Source organism: Cetorhinus maximus, chromosome 7 (genome assembly GCF_964194155.1).
Source record: "Cetorhinus maximus chromosome 7, sCetMax3.hap1.1, whole genome shotgun sequence".
NCBI classification, from domain to species: Eukaryota; Metazoa; Chordata; class Chondrichthyes; order Lamniformes; family Cetorhinidae; genus Cetorhinus; species Cetorhinus maximus.
In genome coordinates, this window is record NC_135885.1 from 84,458,434 (window position 1) to 84,481,058 (window position 22,625).

The 22,625-nt window shown below is 39.5% G+C and overlaps 1 protein-coding gene across 2 annotated transcripts in view; it reads right to left on the reverse strand.

The window, feature by feature from the left end:
* The window catches only part of fam76b (family with sequence similarity 76 member B), a 45,372-nt gene extending 22,899 nt beyond the window's left edge, over nucleotides 1-22,473 (reverse strand). The window contains exons 1-6 of one of the 2 annotated variants that reach the window (XM_078545784.1): nucleotides 22,263-22,473; nucleotides 15,819-15,883; nucleotides 15,675-15,729; nucleotides 5,236-5,391; nucleotides 3,523-3,686; nucleotides 2,377-2,424 (exon numbers count right to left, since the gene is read on the reverse strand). In XM_078545784.1, coding sequence (XP_078401910.1) covers nucleotides 2,377-2,424; nucleotides 3,523-3,686; nucleotides 5,236-5,391; nucleotides 15,675-15,729; nucleotides 15,819-15,883; nucleotides 22,263-22,343 — 569 coding nt within the window. In that variant the 5' untranslated portion in view covers nucleotides 22,344-22,473. Of the gene's footprint in view, nucleotides 1-2,376; nucleotides 2,425-3,522; nucleotides 3,687-5,226; nucleotides 5,392-15,674; nucleotides 15,730-15,818; nucleotides 15,884-22,262 lie in introns of both variants that reach the window. The other variant, XM_078545783.1, reaches the window with a different exon arrangement.
* Between the last annotated feature and the right edge of the window lie 152 nt (nucleotides 22,474-22,625).

Consider the following 22,625-nt stretch of genomic DNA (forward strand, 5'->3'; position numbering starts at 1 on the left):
AAATAAACACACTGTTAGCTACTCAAAGGAAAACACTGCAGAAAGCATGTTTCCTTACGATGCTAGCATATTATTTCTGTTGCTATGAATTTAAAAAATGCTTCAAAACTTAAATCTGCCAAATCTGCCTCTCCCCCTACCAACATCGGCCCTGTTTCCCCCCTCCAAATGGGACTCCCAGTTTGAATACCTACCCTATACAAGTATTTCTGTTGCCCTTGTTATTGTGCTTCATGCTTTGGGAATATGAAGGAGCTCCGGTCTATGGGCACTATGCTGACCGGAACCTACTCTTCTCGTTCTTATTGTCAAGGCTGCGCCCAAGCCGTCTCTAACCAGCAGCTCTAAAGCATAAAACATTGAAACAAGGACCAACTCAGATATCAATGAATGTACAGATATCTTCCTTTATAGTCTGTAGAGATTATAGAGCAATTCTGTACATAATATTTAGTCTTTATGTATTTTAATTCTTCCTGTTTTATTATTTAAACCAAATGTCTTTTGTGCTGCTGTATCATTTGGTGGAGTCAATTCTTCTACTTACCCTTTGAGGTTATACACCTTCACAGCAATAGCTGTAAAAACAAACACATGCAACTTGTTGCCACAAACGGTCAAAGCTGAAGCAGTCGTTCAGGATGAAATGAGCCCTACACTAGAGGAAGCCTGAACAGCCACCTATTCAGACAGATGAAATAAGTGACTATTTTAAAGAAATCAATGAAAAAAAAATCTAAAACAAGCACTTTCAAAATGATGAACAAAAGCTTTGCAGAGTTAAAAGCTATTGCCAACCTGTACACGCAAATCAAAACGAGGTTTGACACAAAGGACTTTTCTTCTGTCTATTAGCAAACCATCCCTTCAAAAAGCCCATCTTTGCTTGCCTCCCTACTAGTGAATTAAAACAAGCCTAATGAACTGAGGGATGTCATTCAATTTTTGCTCAATTACATTCAAATGAAATACGCCACGCAAATGACTACACAAGAGGATGGATCCCAGAGGAGTTATAAGACTACAATTCAAGAGTTTTGATATCTGAATAGTTTGTAGAGCTTGGCAGAATCTGGGCAATACGCAACATGTTTACGGAACATGGCAGAATCTGGGCAATACACAACACCATGGGCAAAATTTGTCAATTTCTAATAAAATCTAAATTCCAAAAACAGAATGGAGCTGAAAATCTGCTGGGTGCCATTTTTAGAATACAAATTAATGTGCCCCTGTGATTTGTATTTTAAGCAATTAACTACATTTAAAAAGAGAGTTAATGGATTAAAATAATAGGAATTATACAGGCATAATACACCTGTTTCAGCTAAACAAAATAAGTGACAGCCATTTGCTGACTCATTGGTCGAGGCATTGCCCCAAGGGATCAGGGTCAAGCTGCCCAGTTTAAATTTCAAACAATGCTGTGTAGTTAACTGTCAGTCATTGGTGCATTCTCCATGGCAAGCCACTTGCCAACCAATCATCGAACTCTTCACATAGTATATATTGGTATTGTTGCAAAACGTCCTGATGAGTGCAAGACAAAATGCTTAGATATGTCTCTTTTTTCAGCAATACTCAAGTTCTGTACTACCAAACGACTATTTGTATACCTTCTTCTATGTTAAAGATGTTACAAAAATGTAAGTTATTGCTTTTAAATGCTGCTTTCATCATGATGAGCAACATAAACGTTCCATGTTGAATAGAGCACAAAGTTATCTCCTGAAGCACTTTTCTAACAATGCATCTTAATTCCAATATCAGAACATTATTACTTTGAAATGCATCATTTAAGTTCCTTATATTAGCCAAGCCTGTGACTGACAATAGTACTAAATTAAGAGCAGATGCATGCAAAGATAGAGCACTCACTAAAATCAGTCAAGATCCTTACAGCTAGTAGAAAGGATAATTTCATCCCATCTATCTAATCCGCACACGGTGCAGCATCCCAAAGGTGGAAACACAACCTTTTAATGTCCAATATGTTATCCTGTCTCCTAAATTGTTTCGTTATTTTAATCTGGTGGATCTATATCAATTCAATACAATCGGGAAAGTGCAAAGCATTGGAATAAAGCATAACTGTTACTGGAATGAGAAAATATAAAATAAGGTTTCTCTTTCTAGTTTCTACATTACTTGGAAATCCAATAAATATAATATTCTTCCATCCCAAGTTCCACAGGAAGTAGATGGGTTTTAAAAGTAATAGATGGATGAAAACACCAAAGATAGTGCAACAATTATTTCCATCAAGGTTAGGGAGGAAAGGATGTTAGGTAGAAGAAAAGATAAAAAATAAACGAAAAGGAAGCTTACAAATTGTGATGGTAAGAGAATTTTACAATACAGCAGCTAAGTATTTACCTCATTTTCCACATGCCATGTTGCTGCTCTGGACTTAGGCTGCCGATTCTGAAACATATATGGTAGGTGGTCTGTTAAATTTTCCAAAAAAATTCTTCGTTCAGAAAAAATTGTACAAATTCAGTTGGGCAGACTAGCCTACTGCAATATTTGGTATGCATCAGTCAAGCGTGTCAAATTGCTGCGGAAGTTATTTTTGGGATGGATCTGCAAAGAAGCAGAACATTAGTTTACTCCAGAGATATGTTGTTGGTCTCATCCCAAATTCTGGAGTCAGGGCATTTGCATTCTATTGGCAAACTACTGACAAGCCGGGTGCCTACTTTAGAGGTCAGGAAGCAGGGGCAGAGATGGGAAAGAGGTGATGGGGCAAAGAGGAAAAAAGAATTGAATGGAAATTCTAGTAGTTCTAGGGCAAATGGGCTAACACTGCCAATCACAGTTGTCGAAATAGTTAAATATCTGGATGATTTCACTATAGGCCAATTTACAGAAATTAATCAGCTCCTTTCAAAACACAGACCTTTTAACTTGAAATCTCTCGCCCCAACAGTCCCTAGCAATATTGGATATCAAAAACAGAGGGATAATTTGCATCCAAATCCGCCAAGAGCTCAAATGACAGAAAATCATCAGATAACCATGCTAATGAGGGAAATGTGCTAACTCAAAATGAAATTTTAACAGGTGGAAACCAAGCTTAATTGAGTTTCATCTCAATTGCAAAGATTTTCTTCATATTTGTTGGAAGGTATAGGACAAGAAATCTTTCACATGACTAATATTAGAAATAACTTAAGGATAATCATTTTAAGTAATATTCCATTCAATGCCTGTTAAAAAAAAATCGTCTTAAGATTAACATTGCAATAGCACATATAAGCAAGAATTCCATCATAAAAAACATAATAAGCACATTTCAAGACATGCTACAACTACATTTTAAAATGCGGATTGGGTTTTTGGGTAGAAATGTATGACAATCAAGCTGGCTGATATTTATTATTTAATAATTTCAAAACATGTTAAAAAGCAATGACTAGAAAGGCGATAGCTAAAGGGAATAAATTATTTTAAAAATGGTCCTTAGATGGGAGTAATAATGTCTACGAGTGCAGCACGTTAAAAGTCAGTATTAACACTCACTTGTGACGACTGGTGCTATGGTGATGCTTTGAGAGTTCCTTGTCCGGCAGTGAAGTTGAAGATGAGGAGGAGTGTGAGCCCAAGTTCTTTCTCTGTTCTTTTGTTTTCTGCAGAACGCGCTTATACGAAAGGGTACAGAGCCAACAGAGCAGTTTTCCATCAACCTATAAAACAAAATAAAACTTGGCAAAATGGGCTGAGAAAACAGTTTATCTGCAATGCATAATTCTGTTTTAGAAGATACAATCTCTTAGATGCTGCTTACCTGCCCTTAAATTCAAACCTTACTATACAAAACACTTGCTGCAGATTTTCCGATACTTACATTTTTTCAAGCAATCTATTTTTAGATGACATGCAGATTTTTATCTAATTTCATAGATATTGGATCCTTATCTGAATTTACAGTTTTTCTCTCATTACCAAGTGACCTCACCTTTGCAGTTCTCCCACCCCAATGAAATGTTGCCAATTTTTCCAAAGAGAAAAATAAAGAAAAAAAACAGAATTATTCTGAGGAATGAATGAACTACAGATGTGTTGGGGGTTATTCACTGATTTTAAGATTCCATGTGCACGTATTGACCCAAAAAAAACAATGGGCATCTCTCTTAGTAATTCATCCAACTGTCCATTAAAATACTATAAGCAGCAGATACTAAACAGCTGGAAAGAACCTTGTAATATGATAGTACCTGTCACAGGATGCAGTACACTTTCAGGTCAATCGTCACAACCAGCTTCAATGCCCTTCCTCAACCTTCCTCCTAAGTCATTTGGCAAAGCTTTCAAACTTCAAGGCGAACCCAAATGGCGACAGTAGTGGAAGGTAGGAACATGAATGGCTAAACCAAAACTAAAAATATATATTACGTAAAATAAATACCTGGGGGAAAATTAAACGTAATCCAATCTTAGGATTTAGTAAATTTATGAACCATCATTTTGATGGCATCAAAACGCCGTGATTAAATTACAACTGTGTAACTTCCTCCCAGGTATATGTTATGCTACAGATTTCTCAGTTTTCTCCATTAAACCTAAAATCTTCATATGAAAATCAAGAAACAACTTAAGTACCGCTGGATATTATCACTATCATATGGAATATGAAATGATCAAAGCTCACCAAGAGATTTTAAACAGACACGAAAAAGTGGTTAGCTGCATTAACGGTGCATTTTACACTGCGACAAGCCTAGTTGCAATAATCTCAAAAATATAAGAGCTACCAGATATAAAATTTAAACTGTACAAAACTTACAAAAGGATTCTTGGGATACTTTTTTAATAATTTGAAGTCAGCTTATATCTACCATATATGTAGATATTTAGTAATGCTTGACCTACCATGCTGTTATATACGTTTTATGCAGCAGCCAACTAAAAGCAGAAATTATATAACTATAGCTATTGTTTTGTGATCTTTTAGTTTCATCTTTAAATCGCTTTGCTTATCCTCTGCAAAAAAGGCACATTTTACTTAAATACAATAAAATTAGTCAGAAAATAAGAAAACAACTGGATGAATGTAATACAGTAAAAACAGAATCACTTATTAATGTGAAGCAACGTACTGTATACCTTTTGTAGTTCAATATTGCAAGTCCCAGTTTTCACATGGAGATTGCAATTTTAAAAAATTCTTAAAATTTCTGAAGCAGAGAAGTTGACTTCAATGCTAAATAAAAAAATTTTGCTCACTTCCGTTACCTTTCGTCGACTCTCATCTTTTCGATCAAAGGCACACTGCTGTTTGCACTGCTCACATGTCTGAGGAGGTCCATACTTCTTTTCTGAATTTGTACAACGTTGACACTTGGTGCCAATGAAGGCTGCTATAATGTTACAATATTGACAGGGTTTGGGCTGCAAGCATAAAAAAAATGAAAGGTTTACTCAAACTTAATTAACAGAGCACTGATAATTCAACCAAATGCTACATATCTGTTCTTAATGATGGGGATGCAATGCTACCTAGTAGATCCAATTAAAAGGTATTGATTTGACCCTCTTGTAGCCACAGCACAGGGAGTGAATGAACCAAACTACCACACCTCTTTCACAAAATCTGTTTTACCCTGGCTCTCATTCAGATTTATAGAAAAAGAGGCTAATTTTCCTACCAGAGAAATTAAGATTTTCTTAAGCATCTAATATTGTACGAGTCAAATTACCATCCACAATTATATGTTCAATATTTCAAGAATTTTAAAATTAATTCACAAAATAATGGAAATCTTACATCTTGTGCCTCTCATTATTTACTTTCAGAAATGTAAAATTGTTCAAGTAACTTTGGATGTTGCTGAATTTATAATATGTACTTTTAAATTTCATTATGAAGGTGAAACAAGGCACTCCAATTGTACAGGAGGTAAATGCAGCTCCTGCTAAACTAGTCAGACAGCAAGATGAGAAGGAAAGTCCCATGGTGGATTCCCTGATCTGTCAAGAGTCAATCGGGCTGTATCTGGTGGGTGAGGACTATAACTGGCCTTTCCATCACAGAGAGGAGGAATCTTGACAAGGTTCCTGCACATTTTCTAGAAGTTATTTGTGGGGCCAATGAAGACAGGAAAGGGAGAGAAAGAAATAGGTTTCTGCTCAACTATGATGTCCAAAGTAGAATAGCCCAGTAATTCTGAGGGCCTACTAAATTTAGAAAATGCAACTTTAAAAAATAACTTATAATTGATGAGCTGTGATTAATACTGTGGGAATGTATAGCTTTGATACAAATTATTTCTGAAATTGCAATTTCATTAATGGGTTGCTTTGAGAAAATAAGAATTCTTCCAATTTTTATGAGGAATTTCAGCCCCTTACTGTCCAGGCTTAAAAGAAGTCCAATGGCCCAGACATTGAAGGGTACACAGAACAAATACCCCAGTATTAGTTTTAAGAAAGGAGTTTAAGGAGGAGGGAGAACTTAAAGATTTAAATGAGCAGGCAGGGTTTGAAACAAATCTAAACATAAACAGTAAAGTTCTCTCCAATGAGTATAAGGTGCCTCTGCTGATTCAAGCACTAATGGTCTTAATGTAGTTTCGTTGGTTAGGAATCCACAATCAGGTGTCCACAACTAAATCAACCTGCATTCCAAGAGACACGGCAAAAGTAGCAAAGCATGGGAAACTTAAATGCCACATAATACAAATAAATAGTTCTTGGGATTAAGGAACAGTGCAGCAGATGTTGTCTAACTTGTAATGCACCCGAATTGGCATACAGTTTTATTTGCAATTTAAAAACTCTCTAACCAGCCTCCCTTAATTGATCAATTCATACATTAACCTGAAACAACCTTAACTCATTTTAGCCACAAGAATACACATTAAAAAGTACCCATGACTAAAATCAATTTCAAATAGTAAATTTCTAATTTCAGTTAGGCCTTGCCCTACATTTCATAGAATCTCAAAATCTTGCTGTACAGGCTGCCATTTCGCCCACTGGACCTAAGTTGGCTCTTTGAAAGGGCTATCCAATTAGTCCCACTCCTCCACTCCTATATAATTTTTTTGTTTTTCCAAGTATGCATCCAATTCCATTTAGAATTTACCACTGAATCTGCTTCCACCATCCTTTCAAGTCATGTATTCCAGCTAATTAAACACTCCATACAGTGGTCTCTAACGAACATTAGAGTTTGGCTTCAACAAACAATAATTTATATTTATTTAGTGCCTTTAATGTAATGAAACATCTGCAAATGCTTCACAAGCGCATTATAAAACAAAGTAGGACATCGAGCCACATAAGGAAATATTAGGTCAGGTGGCCAAAAGCTTGATTGAAAAGGTAGCTTTTAAGGGCAGACAAGTGTAACGAGGGTCTTTGAGAACTTGGAATCTAGGCAATTGAAGACACAGCCACCATTGGTGGAACAATTAAAATTGGGTATGCACAAGAGGCCAGCATTTAAGGAGTCCAGGTATCTCTGAGGGTTGTGGGATGTGTGGAGGAAATTATAGAGATCAGGAGGGACGATGCCATGGATGATTCAATATACAAATTACACTGCTGCATAACTTCCTTCACTTTATGTATAGATTAATACCATTTTGTCTCCATTAGTCAAGGGGAAGGTCTAACAAGAGCACTGCCATCTTTTCTACATTCCCAGAATTTACAGTCTCACCCATATGTCTGGACCTATGACACTTTCTTCTTCATGCCAGCTGATCTGTTCCACTAACTTGTAGCTTAATTCCAATATCTGTAAATAGTAAAAGGATAATCAAAGGACATGTGGGACTGATTAAGGGCCTAAAAATAGGATATTTTCTTGTGAAGCTAGCTGGCATAGCTGTGGCACTAAAACAAGTACTTTGCATGTCTTCACCAGAGAAAACGTTGCTGCCAAAGCAGCAATAAAGCAAGAGGCAACAATAGTATTGAATGGAATAAAAAATAAAGAGGATGTGCTTAAAAGGAGGCAGCCCTCAAAGTAGAAATCACCTGATCAGGATAGGGTGCATCCAAGGTTACTGGGGGGAGGGTGAAAACTGAGGCGGCCCTGGCCACCATCTTCCATCCCCCTTCAATATGGGGACAGTGTCACCAAACAGGAGGATTGTTACACACCTTTTTTTAAAAAAAAAGGGACAAGAGTAAATCTGGCAACTATGGGCTAGTCAGTGTAACATTATGGGGGAAAAATTTTTAAAGACCATAATTAGGACAAAAATAACTGACATTTGGAAAGTATGGGCTGATAAATGAAAGTCAGCATGGATTTATTAAAGGCAAGTCATGTTTGACTAACTTGATTAAGTTCTTTGATGAAGTAATGGAGGGTAATATGGCTTTTGTAGCTATAAACTAAGTTCTGAAATTCCATCCCTAAACCTCTCCGTGCCTCTATCTTGCTTTCCTCCTGTAAGGTATCCCTCAAAGCCTATCTCTGAACAAAAAGACATTTAAAATATTTTGTAGCTCAGAATGGAAACCTGAAACTCACCAAGTTCATTCCAATTTGCAAAATTTCTTGACTAAACAATAAATGAATCACTCAAGTATCTGTTTACTTAATGTAATGTGCTTTAATAACAGCTTGCATTTATATTTATATTAGGTCATCTGCTCTAATATTGTCTTATGTGGTTTAGTGTCAGATTTTGTTTTATAATGCTCCTGTGAAGGTCCTTAGGATGTTTTATGCTAAAAGCACTATACAAATACTATTACATTAAGTAAACAGAGACTCGAGTGATTCAATTATTGTTTACTTAAAATGAATTTATCAAGTTTCAGATTTCCACTCTAAGCTACAAAACATTTGCTTTTGTTCAATAACAAAATGTGGCCTTTGCATACATGGATATATTGGTCCAGATTTTAAAGTCAGCAGCTAGCAAAAGCGCTTGCCATTCATTACACTCAATTGCCATAGACTTTGAGCTTTTGATTGGCAACTTTGTGTGAAGTTGTCTGAAACAGCACAGTGCCCTCTATAGGAAATCTGGAACTGGTGTAGTAAAACTTGGAGAGAAGCTAGGCAAATTAGATATCACCTTACTGATTTCCACATTAACTGCACGTGAGGACACCAGGTGTTGCTGTCTGATTTACTCCATAATAAGTCAGCACTGATAGCCTTATTGTTATTTTTAAACCATAAAATCTAGGTCATTAGATTTGAAAACATATAATGTTGCTCATGGCAGTCAGGTGATTTCATAGACAGGATATGAAGTGTAGCAAAAGGCCATTCAGCCCAACCATTTCATGCCAGTAAATGCTTCACTCAAGCCTCATCCTGTCTTCCTTCATTTAAATATGCCTGCATAACCTTCTATCCCTTCTCCCTAATATGCTAGTCTAGACACCCCTTGAATGCATCTGTACTATTTGCTGCCAAAAGTAACAAGTTCCACATTTCACCTTCATGGGGGGTAAAGAAATGTCTTCTATGTTTCCTGTCTGATTTCTTTTGATGGCCTTTAGTTTAGCTTTTCCAAAGTGAAACATCTTTTGTGTTTACTCTACCACAACCTTTCATAATTTTAAAGATCTTTATTAGGTTACCCCTCAGCCTTCTCTTTTCAAGAGGAAATAAAGAGATCCAGCCTGTTCTTCATCTCCTGACAGGTTCCCCCCTGCATTCCTGGTATTATCCTTGAACATCTTTTTTGCACCCTTTCCAATGCCTCAATATCATTTTATACTATGGCGACCAGGATTGCATGTAGTATTTCAGGTATGGTCTGACCAAGGTTAGATACAATTTTAGCATAACTTTGCTTTTCAATTCTACCCCTCTAAAAAACCTCAGTGCTTGGTTTTCTTTTTTATGACATTGTTAATCTGTGTTACTGCTTTTAGTGATTTGTCTATTCCACTCCCAGATCCCATTGCTCCTCTACCCCTTTTAGATTCTTGTTATCTATAGCATATACAACTTCGTTATTTTTCTTACCAAAATGTAATACCTCACATTCATCGTTGAAATTTGTTTGCCAAATATATGTACATTCTAAAAGTTTCTAAATATCTTACGATTTGCTGCCATCCTCCTGAGGATGGACTATCCCCAATTTAGTGTCACCCACAAATTGATAGTGTTTTCGATTCCGAAGTCCAAATCGCTAATATAAAATTGTAAGCAATAATGGTCCGAGCGCTGATCCTGCTTATTCTCTTACCTTCTTTCACTCAATGTAACCACCCCACACCCCTACAACTGCTACCTTTCAGCCAGCTGGCTATCCTACTGCTTGTCCCGAACTCCGCATTCTCTGACCTTATTCATTAGTCTATTGTATAACCTTATCAACGGTCTTTTGAAAATCTAGATAAATTACATCTATGGCATTACCTATGTTTATTCTTTCACTTCCTCAAAACATTGAATGTAATTGGTTAAGCAAGAACTACCTTTTTGAAATCCATGCTGACTATTCATAATATTTTTGGTTTCTACATCCCATTGTGTTTTCCCACAACCGATGTTAAGCTGACAAATCCATCTCCCTTAAAAACAGGAATAACATTAGCTATCCACCAGTCTTCTGGCATTACATGGGAGGGTGTGACGAGTGTCAAGTGTAGGGTTGCCTAGTGCCACATGCAAATAATGAAGCAGATATGCCACACTGCATGGTGCTAGGGGTCTGAAGTCCAAGACCTGTTAGTTTGCAGGGGTCATTACGAAGTGCTGGATGCTGACAATGTACATGTTGGGACGTAAATAACAGCATCATCTTCCCACAGAAGATTCATGACATTGTTCATTTTTCTTTGCAGGAAAAGAGAGCACATAATGCTGACAGCTCATGAATCGGTAGAACAGCACCAAAGCTGGCAATTTTGACTCCTCTGGAAGTGGTAGCTTTGGATTTGGCCAGCAACCAATGATGCAGGACCGTTGCCTATGGAGAGGCAGCACGGCAGCCCTGGGGTGGTGAGACTCCAAGGGCCCATAGCTCTATACTAGAAAGACTGTGCTGAAGGGTGGGGGTCAATTGGGGAAGGGACAGATTTTGGTGGCTTGCAGCACTTGGGGAAGAATGTCTCACACAATTTTGAAGGGGCTGAGGGTGAGAGCCTGGCTTCATTGGTATGCGTGAATCGGTTGAAAGGGTGTCACACATTGGTGCGAGCACATCGTTGCAGCACCAGCTGTTGGAGACAGAGTGCTGGCCTCCGGCACTCGCAGCATTTCCTTCAATTTGGTCTACTGCACCCGCTGCTCCCAATGTGGTCTCCTCTACATCGGGGGGGCCAAACGCAGACTGGGTGACCGCTTTGCGGAACACCTCCAGTCTGTCCATAAGCATGACCCAGGCTTTCCGGTCGCTTGCCATTTCAACACACCATCCTGCTCTCATGTCCGTCCTTGGCCTGCTGCAATGTTCCAGTGAAGCCCAACACAAATTGGAGGAACAGCACCTCATCTTCCGAATAGGCACCTTACAGCCTTCTGGACTTAACATCGAGTTCAACAACTTCAGACCATGAACTCTCCCTCCATCCTCATCCCCTTTTTTAATCCCCCCCTTTTCTGCATCCGTTTTTATTTCTTATCCACTTATTTTTATTTTTCATTTCTCTGTGGTTTTGTCCCCTTTTTTTAATCCAATTTTCTATCCTTTTTTCCCCACCACCGCCCCCTTCCCCAACCCCACCCCTCACAGGGCCATCTGTTACTTGTTCCATGTTGTTCTTTCACACAATGCTACCCTTTTTCTGTTATAATCGCATTCTGCTTTCTTACCTTAATGCCACTATTAGCACCTTTTTTTTAAACATTAACCATTACCATCAACACTCCCTTTGTCCTTCAGTTCACGACATCTTTGTCAATCCCTCCTTTGTCTCCACCTATCACTGGCCTTCTATCTAGATCCACCCACCCCATCCCCCTTAAGTAGTATAAATTTCATCACATTTCCACTTCTCTTTAGCTCTGAAGAGTCATACGGGCTTGAAACGTTAATTCTGTTTCTCTCTCCACAGATGCTGCCAGACCTGCTGAGTTTTTCCAGCACTTTTTTGTTTTTGTTTCAGATTTCCAGCATCTGCAGTGTTTTGCTTTTATCTTAATATATGTGAAGCCTCTGGCTCTCGGCCTGACTAACGTTATCTGCAGTGAATGAAGTAGTTTGCCTGTCTAAAAATTGCATCTGTGACTACCTTTATGCAATTGCGAGCTGAAGCTTAGATATGCCGCAAAGGTCTGCGGCTGGTGCCTAGAATGACCCAGATGCATAAAAGTTCAAGGCCACTGTCATCTTGAGAGCAACAGGCCATCAACGCAATTTGAACTGATCTCCTCCTCCAGCACTTCAAAAGGGAGGTCACTGTCTCCCTGGAGAGACGCAGTTAGTCTGTAAAGACATTGGTGCTTTAAGAGCAAAGGTCATTCATCCTTTGCCTTTAGACTCTGTGCAGGATAGTGCCTTGTATTACCATGGACTGGCTGCTGTTATCTGTCTTATGCTGCCTGTCCTGCAGCAGCAGATTCCTCACTTGCCTGGACTGTAGGATGCACCTGTCCCTGGACAGCTGGCCTCAGTATCCTCTCACTGGAGGAGCCTCCTCCAGAGTGCACAATCCCTGTGGGGACAGCAAGCTCCAGTTCCTCTGCTGGAGTCCTCACCCTCTAGGATATCCCTGTCTCCAGATCCCCTTCCCTCTCACTCTCTCCTTATTTGGAAAGTCAGCTTAAAAAACTGTCAACTAACAGCCAAATGCTGCTACATGCAGCCATGGTGCCATTTAGTCCTTTTTATCTGCCCTTGTGCCACCTCCTCATACCTGGTATAAATCACTCCTGTTATACCTGTGCAACTGCCAAAAAATGGAGTGCGCAACAAAATTTGAAGCCAATTACCCTTTTAACAAGCTCAGTAAGCTTCTAAAAGGCTACTTTTGTCTGCCCTTGATACAATAGGGTGAGGGAGGGAAATTGGTTATTCTAAAAAGAATTATGTTTCTGTTTAATTTTAAGGAAACTAAATTAACGATTGGATTGCTGGGTGTGCCCGGTGATACTGCAAAATGGATTTCCCCTACACTGCCAATTTTCTTTTCCAAAGTAAACACCAGGAAAGAAGTAGTACAGGTAACATGTTGTAAAATATTTCTTGAAAACTTCATTTATGGATTAGTTCCCAAATACAATCATTACTATTTATGACCTGGATTTTACCGGTGAAATTGGCAGGCCAGCCAGCCCGACAAATGTCATTTTTTCAAAATGTCAGGTGGGCCCACCCACCCAATTTTAGCAGTAAAATCCAGCCCATAAGTAATAATGAGAGTATTTGGGAGCTAATCCATAAATGAAGTTTTCAAGAAATATTTTATAACATGTTACCTGTACTTGGTTCTCGTTTCCTGGGGTTTACTTTGAAAAAGAAAACAATTGGTAGTGTAGGGGAAATCTATTTTGCAGCATCACCAGGCACACCCAGCAAAACCAGCCCTGTTGACCCAGCTAAAGTCCTCCTTACTAACATCTGGGGGCTCGTGCCAAAGCTGGGAGAGCTGTCTCGCAAACCATGTCCCAGGTACCACTGAGAGTGGCAAAGGCGCAGAATGTACTCTGGGTGGGGTCTTCAATGACCAACACGAAGAGTGGCTCTGTAGCACCACTACTGACCGAGCCCTAAAGGGCATAACTGCTAGACTGGGTCTGCGGCAGATGGTGAGGCAACCAACAAGAAGGAAAAACATACTTGACCTTATCCTCACCAACCTGCCTGTCACAGATGCATTTGTCCATGACAGTATTGGTAGGAGTGGCCACCGCACAGTCCTTGTGGAGACAAAGTCCAATCTTCACATTGAGGGTACCTCCATCGTGTTGTGTGGCACACCACCGTACTAAATGGGATAGGTTTCCAACAGACCTAGCAACTCAAAACTGAGCATCCATGAGGCTCTGTGGGCCATCAGCAGCAGAAGTGCACTCAACCACAATCTATAACCTCATGGCCCAGCACATCCCCCACTCTACCATTATTATCAACTCTGGTTCAATGAAGAGTGCAGGAGGAAACACCAGAAGCAGCACCAGACATACCTAAAAATGAGCTGTCAACCTGGTGAAGCTACAACACAGGGCTACTTGCATGCCAAACATCATAAGCAGCAAGTGATTCCACAACTAACAGATCAGATCTAAGCTCTGCAGTTCTGTCACATCCAGTCATGAATGGTGGTGGACAATTAAACAACTCACTGGAGGAGGAGGCTCCACAAATATCCCCATCCTCAAATGATGGACAAGCTCAGCACATCAGTGCAAAAGATAAGGCTGAAGCATTTGCAACAACCTTCAGCCAGAATGCCGAGTGGATGACCCATCTTGGCCTCCTCCAAAGGTCACCAGCATCACAGATGCCAGTCTTCAGCCAATCTGATTCACTCCATGTGATATCAAGAAACAGCTGAAGGCACTGAATACTGCAAAGGCTATGGGCCCTGACATTATTCTGGCAATAATACTGAAGACTTGTTCCAGAACTTGCCGTATCCCAAGCCAAGTTGTTCCAGTACAGCTACACCACTGGAATCTACCCAGGTATGTCCTGCACACAAAAAGCAGGACAAATCCAACCCAGCTAATTACCGCCTCATCAGTCTACTCTCCACCATCAGTAAAGTGATGGAAGGGGTCATCAACAGTGCTATCAAGCAGCACTTGCTTAGCAATAACCTGCTCACTGACATTCAGTTTGGGTTCCGCCAGGTCAAAGCAGCACACTTGATTGACACCTGTTCCACAAACACTCACTCCCACCACCACTGATACACGTGGCAGCAGTGTGTACCATCTACATTCGCACTGCAGAAACTCACCAAGGCTCCTTAGACAGCACCTTCCGAACCCACGGTCACTACCATCTAGAAGGACAAGAGCAGCAGATACATGGGAACAACACCACCTGGAAGTTCCCATGTATCCAGGACATTCACCATCCTGACTTGGAAACATATCGCTGTTGCTCCTGGAACTCCCTCCCTAACAGCACTGTGGGTGTACCTACACCACAGGGACTGCTGCGGTTCAAGATGGCAGGTCACCACCTCCTTCTCATGGGCAATTAGGAATGGATAATAAATGCTGGTCTAGCCAGCGATATCCATAATCCCATAAATAAATTTTTAAAAAACAACCATTTTTAGTTTGCCTAAAATGAATTAGAAACATAGCTCTTTAGAATAACCGATTTCCCTCCCTCACCCCATTTTATCAAGGGCAGGCAAAAGCAGCCTTCCAGTACCTCCATCAGCTATAGGCCAACGGAGGTGAAATTAATCTAAACTCTAGCTGGTTAAACTGTGCTATGATTATGGCAGGCTACCCATGCTGAGCAGTATGATTAACTCTTTCATTTTATGTCTGCAAGTTGTGTGCGTGAAAGAGCTAGATAAATTAAAGCAAACCAAACAAGAAAAAGTGAAACTAAAGCTGGGCAAAAACAATTAGTTACAGCCTGCTTAAGCTGCTCAAACTCAGTTGGATTTTGGAATAGCAGCAGCACTGCACCACCTAATTTATCTACAAGGAGAGATTTCACTGATACTGAAAGATTAATAATTGTACCAGTAACATAATTTAGTACCCGCAGGTTTTTCAAAATCTTAGCTGTTCTGTTAGCTATTAAGATATCACACAAAAGGCTGCATCAACTTACTGTTCCAAACTGCTTCACATTCTGTGCACATTTCTTGCATATTGTGTTGGTTTTGCTGCACAAAATAAGAAACCCATAATTCAGAGATGATCAAGATTTCAAAAGCTCATAGAACTAAATGAAAGCATGTCATTATGACTGTACCTTTCTTGTTGGAATTCAGTTCTGCAGTATGTACACTTGACTACTGGATGTGCTATCCGACACTCCTGCTTGTAAGAAAAACAAGAGTCAGCCAAACATAGTAGAACATATTTAAAAGCCCATTACTCAAACAGTTCTTGGCCAAGAGATTCGACAAAATTAAAACACTATTTCATCAAGAAAACTGCCTAAAAATTTCAATGTCAAAGCAAAAACAACCAATATTTATATAGCGCCTTTAACATAATGAAACATCCCAAGGCGGGAGCATCAGGAATCAAAGTATGACACTGAGCCACTAAGGAGATATTAGGTCAGATGACCAAAAGCTTGGTTAAAGAGATAGATTTTAAGAAGTCGCTTAAAAGAGGAAAGCAAGGAAGAGGGGCAGAGAGGAGAAGGGAGGGAATTCCAGAGTCTGGGGCCTAGACAACTGAAGGCACAGTCACCAATGGTGTAGCAATTATGATTGGGAATACACAAAAGGCCAGAATTAGAGGAGCACAGATATCTCAGAGGGTTGTGGGGTTGGAGGAGATTAAAGATTGAGAAGGGCATGGTCATGAAGGGATTTGAAAACAAGAGAATTTTAAAATCAAGACATTCCTTGACCATTGTAGATTAGCAAGCACAGGGTTGATAAGGGAAGGGGACTTGCTGCGAGTTTAAGGCATGGGCAGCAAAGCTTTGGATAGCCTAAGATTTATGGAGGGTGGAATGTTGGAGACCAGCCTGGAGTGCATTGGAGTAGCCTAGGGGTAACAAAGGCATGGATGAGTGTTTCAGCAGCAGCTGAGCTGAGACAGGGGCCAAGTCCGGCAATGTTAATGATATGGAAAAGACAGTCTTAGAGGCAGCACGCATAAGAGGTTGGAAACTTATCTCAAGATCAAATGTGACACCAAGGTTGTTGACAAACTGGTCTAATCTCAGGCTGTTCCCATGGAGAGGGATGGAGTCGGTGACTAAAAAGGAAAGCATCAGGTGTTATTGCTCATGAACGTGGACAAATGACTTTTAAATCAATTGCATTATCCCTTGCTGGTGGGTGTAGATAGAAGAAGAAGTTTCTGTCAAGTTCATTACTTTCAATTTGTCACACCCATACCTAGCGGTTTGAGAAAGAGAAGTAACCTTGAGTTGAACAGACTACCCAGGAATAGGCTGAATAAGATACTGTACCTCCTAAAAATTCAAATTTATTTTTGCGCTAAATAAATTTGAATTATCTAGTAATTCAAATTAAGCAACATAAACCACACAGGAAAGTAGCAACTTAATTGAAAAACAAATTTTAAAAACAGAATTTGAAGTAACTAACTTTGAATTACAAATTGCCTATATTGAAAATACAATCTGTTTTAATATGCCAACACTAACAAAATCAAGTAGACCAACTAGTAGCAAACTTAAGAAAGGATATGCTACAATCAAGTAGAGCAAAAGGTAGCTTGGCACCTCTCGGGTAACTCACATCACTGACTGGGTGTGGGGGAACAATGCAGGAGGTTGTGCGCTGAGGTGAGTGGTGGCTTCAAACCTCATCAGATTTCTGCTCCTGTAAAGGTTCCTCACCCCAGGATAGTGACTCTGCTTCACAGACACCAGCAACTAGACCAAATGTGTGCGTTTGTGTGTGAGAGAGCGTGTGTGTGGCAGAGTACATAAAATAATAATAACATTTTTACAAAGTGCTTCAAGAAATCAGGTTTTCATAGTTATGATGTATTGTTATTATATATTGATCTATAATACGTGAACTTTAAACTGAATGTTACTATGCTGCTTTATTGCTGTTGTGTTTTAGCTGGCACCTGGGATCATGTTAATTTTCAAGCGTTAAAATCGGATCACATTGGAAAATAGCTTGGGAAGCATTGCACTAAAATACACAAGATCATGCTTTAATTAAATGCAAAAGCATTGCAGCGCAACAAAAATCCCAATGTGTGGAAAAGTATTCAAATGATACACAGCTGCTTTGCTTTCACTTTTAAAAAATCAGGTTAGAATTTAAAATGTCCATTCATGATTTTTTACCACAGAAGCTTGCCCCTGAAAAGTTCCATGGAAAGAAATATTTGTACAAAGTTTGGCACCAGCACACTCAAAAGGGCACCCAATAAAAAAAAAAACACCAATAGTGAAAACCTCTTCCAGAGGCAGAGGGCATATTGAGACACTAAATGAGAACTTTAACTTCAGTCTATTTGTGAAAAAAAAATTAATGTCACCATAGAGGAGGGGGGAGCAGTGATCTTGGATAGGATAAAAATAGATAGAAAGTAGGTGCTAAGTAGGTTGGTATAATTTAAAGTCAACAATTCATTGGACCAGATGGGATGCATCCAAGGATGCTAAAGTAGGCATGGGAGGAGATAGCAGAACCTGACCACAATCTTTCAAACTTTCTTGGATACAAAAGTGATGCAAAAAGGACTGTAAATGTTGCACCCCTATTCAAAGAAAGGGGAGAAACATAAGCACTGAGAACTATAGGCTAATCTAACACAGTGATGAGAAAATTACCAGAGATTACCGTCAAGCCAAAATGAATTCTCACTTGAAAAAGCATGGTTAATAACAGAAAGTATGGATTTGTTAAAATGGGGGCGGGGCAGTGGTGGGGAATCATGTCAATCATGTCTGACTAACCTGATAAAGTTCTATGCTAAAATGACAGGTCTGTTGAAGGTGGTATTGGTATTGTGTATATGGACTTTCAAAAGGCACTCAATATAGTACCAAAATAGGAAATAGAAGCACAGGGGATTAAAGGTATGGTGATAACTTGCGTACGTAATTGGCTAAGGGATAGGAGGCACAGAGTACTAAAGAGCTATTTTTCTAACTGGACAGAAGGATAGGGTGGTGACCCAAGGATTCAGTGTTAAGGCTACTGCTTTTCTTGTTATAAATGGATTACTTGGGCTTCGGTATAGTTAGTACAATTTCAGAGTTTGCAGATAATGCAACATTTGGCAACTTAGTGAAGAGTGAGGGTAGTAGCAGACTTCAGAAAGAAAGACTGGCAGCTAAGTTCGAAGTGATGGTCTTTGGGAGGAACAACATAGAAGCAGCGTAATCTGAATTGTACTATTTTGAGAGGGATGCAAGAGCACCTAAGTGCATATGCACAAATTTTTGAAGATGGCAGGGAAGTTGATAAGGTGGCTATAAAGCATTTGGAGTGGTTTAACAGGGGCATTAAATACAAAACCAAGAAAGTCATGCCACACACTCACAAAATACTGTTTAGACCTCAGCTCGTGTACTGTCTACAATTCTGGACACAACACTTTAGGATGGATGTCAAGGCCGTGGATAAGGTACAGAGGAGGTTTACCAGACTGATAACAGGGATGTGGAAACTTAGTTATGTGTAGAGATTGGAGAAGCTGGGATTATTCTCTTTAGAGCAAATGTGGTAAATGGGAGACCTAATAGAGGTACCCTGTATTCAAAATTATAAGGAGTTTTGATAAAGCAAGTAGGGAGAAATTGTTTCCTCTGTCTGACGAGAGGTCACTGACTTAAAATGATTAACAAAAGAATTAAGAGGCACAATGAGATTTCCCGACCACCACACAGCCTTTCCCCCAACCTCCACACAACACAGTTATTAAGATCTGAAACACACTAACCAAAACGGCGCTGGGATCAAATTCCATAGGAACTTGCAAAAGACAACTGGACATGTACTTGAAGACGACTACGTTATAGGTTTATGGGGAAAAGGCTGGAGTGTGGGACTAAACCGGATAGCCCTTTCAAAAGCTACAGAGACACAACAAGCCAAATGACTTCCATCAGTTTTACAAGTTCTATGAATCAATGCGCTGGATTTTACAGTCAGTGAAGCAATGCAGCTTGCCAATGATCTCAAAGAAAGCTTCCCACAAGATCTAGCAAGTGGCCTCTGAGGTACAGACACTTTCCCCCTTTGCCAGCGAACAGTTAACTTATTAACTAGCACACTCCATAATTCACCCTGCTTTGCCTTCCATCAATCTCTCCATTTGTATATACTCTCCTACCCATATTCATGGCTACTTCCTAAACCTCACCACAAGTGGCTCCTCTACTCCCCTAGTTCCAATTCCTACCAACTGTTTCCTTAAAAACCTTTTCCTCTGCCCTCTCCAAAAACAGAGGAGCCAAAGGACTTTACTGTCATCATCTGTTCAGTTAGTTCTGCTGTAACCCACTTTTCCCCTTCCCCACTAAGCCAATCCAGCACCCACACCCCAACCCCTGATCCCATATTTTTCTCTTGTTGCTGTGTTTATCTACAAGACAAATAGCTACACTTAGTGGTTCATTAGCTGGGATGTCCCAAGTATACAAAAGAAACTGTGACTGCAAGTCTCATCTCTCCATTATGTTTTTCTTTCTTTTCATACCTTCCTAACAAATTTAGTGTTAAGACTTTGTCCAGCCAAGGCAGCTCTTCAAGTAAAAGTTTTATGAATTATGAAGTGGAAATGCCCATATTATCAAATATAGACTGCACTGAATCACTGTAATAGCATGCTCGATTGCCAGTCAGAATAAAGATACAATGTTTATGTCAACGAAGGAAGTTATAACAAATTTATTCAATTAAGAACGCTGTTTAAATAAATTTATATGTCTACACAATACAAAAAAGATATCTGTATACTTGAATGTCTCAACTCTCTTTTAGTTATGTTTTATGTTGAAATCTGATAATTAGAAACATCAAAACACAAGTGTATAGCACTTGTAGAATAAATCTCTCCATTAGATCTACCATAGGCTTTTTTGAGGTGTTTTCAACTTAATGTACAAAAGTAGAAATCAGTTTGGAACTCTGTACATCACAGACGTTTCACCCCAGTCACAATACTGGGCCTAGTATTAGTATTCAGGACACATCCTTTACAAGGGGGCAGTGATGGGCAAATAAAAACAATTTCTGCTTTTGAATCTTATACTGTTTAAAATAACAATATAGCATGAAATTTTCTTTAGAGAGGAATATGGAAGTTGGGATGTTATCTACTTTAGATCCATGAGTCTGAACACTTAGTCAAGTTCTCACAATCTTCCTAAAGCTGAAAATAAAACATTGTGTCATGTTGTCCAAAACAATGAAATACATAATTAAGATTGACAAACAGTAAAGATCAAAGGATCTTTGAAAATGGCAGCAAAAGTTGATAAAGCTATTACAAAAAGGAGATCTTTGACTTTGTATATAGAGACAAAGACTACAAAAGCATTGATGTTTTATAAATCATTAATTAAGCCTCAGTTGGGCACTATGTTTTAAGGATGTTAAGATCTTAAAGGGGACACAGAGGAGGTTTACCAGAATTATACCAAGGATGAGGGTCTTCAGTTAATTGGAGAGATTAGAGATGCTATGGTTGTTTGCCTCAGAGCAGAGAAGGTTAAGGGAAGTTTAAAAAGAGGCATTCAAAATCATGAGGGGGCATGCATAAAGTAAACCAGGAGAAACTGTTTCCACCATATGAGTTGGTAACTGGAGGACAAAGAGTAAAGATAAATGGCAAAAGCAAAGGCAATTGATTTAAAAAATAATACAGCAAGTTATGATCTGAACACCCTGCCCACACTCAGCACATGGCAGATGCAAAAGGGATATTGAATGTACTTGAAAACTAAACATTTCCAGGGCTTTTTGAAAGAGCAGGAAAGAAAGACTAAGTAGATAATTCTTTCAAAGAGCCTACACAGCCACAATGGCCCAAATCATCTCATCTGGATTCTGGGCAAAGGGAATGGGAACGACTGTTTAGATCAGTGATTTAAGCATTTGAATTTAGACAAAATACTAAATACTAAAATCATTTTTCCTCATCTCATAACATTGTAGATTTTTCAGTACACAGTACTGTCAGAAACCTCACTACTTGAGCAATTTAGATGGAAAATTCAACAAGTCATGATTCTTTAGATCATTTGAAAAGTTAATATGAAATCTATTTTCATATGAGCAATTATTATATACCATTCCGTTTTTATGGAGCTTTTCTCAGGAGGGGGGCAGCAAAATAGTCAAGTTAACAGGCTTGTTCTCTTCTACACGTTTAAAGTTAATCAATGGATGAACTGACAACAGAACACGGGAGGAAAGAGAGCACCATTAAAACTTTTGAAGCTGGGCCGAACCTATTTCTTATGTGGTGGTAACTGAACCCTGTATTGACGGGAAATAAAAGTCAGCGGGGGGCGTCACGGATCCAAAACACATTCTTCCCCCTTGGCTTTTCCGCCAGCAGCTTATCCGTGCGTCTTCCGTGTTGAGCAGCGCCTGCTGGGTGAGGAACATTGGGGGGATTGGCGGCACCGAGTGCCCTATCCTTTGCCAGATTTTGGAGCTGATTAACCTGGACACAAATCACAAAGAGCGGAATAACTGATTTCCGTCGGGAGGAGCTGATGTTTATTACAAACCTTACACAACTGCTGGCCCTGAGAAAGGTCCTCGAACGGATATCGCTGGTGGCATTTCGTACAAGCGTAAAGCGCGGCCATTATTTCAAATACCAATCAATAGCCGCTCGCCGTCAGACTTCAAAACCTCGACTGGTTTCTTCACACAAATAGGAAAGAAAAACCGCGGACTGTTGAGGGACGGGAGAATTAAAAAAAAATAAAAATAAAGAATAATGTAAAGGATCTGACCTCCCGGCGTCACACCGCACGGACAGGCGACATCGGAACCAGACGCAACCTGACAGTTCAGCCAATAGAAACACTCCATAGGGCGATGTGTCAAAAAACTCAGCCTAATGTAGCCAATCAGTGGATAGCTTC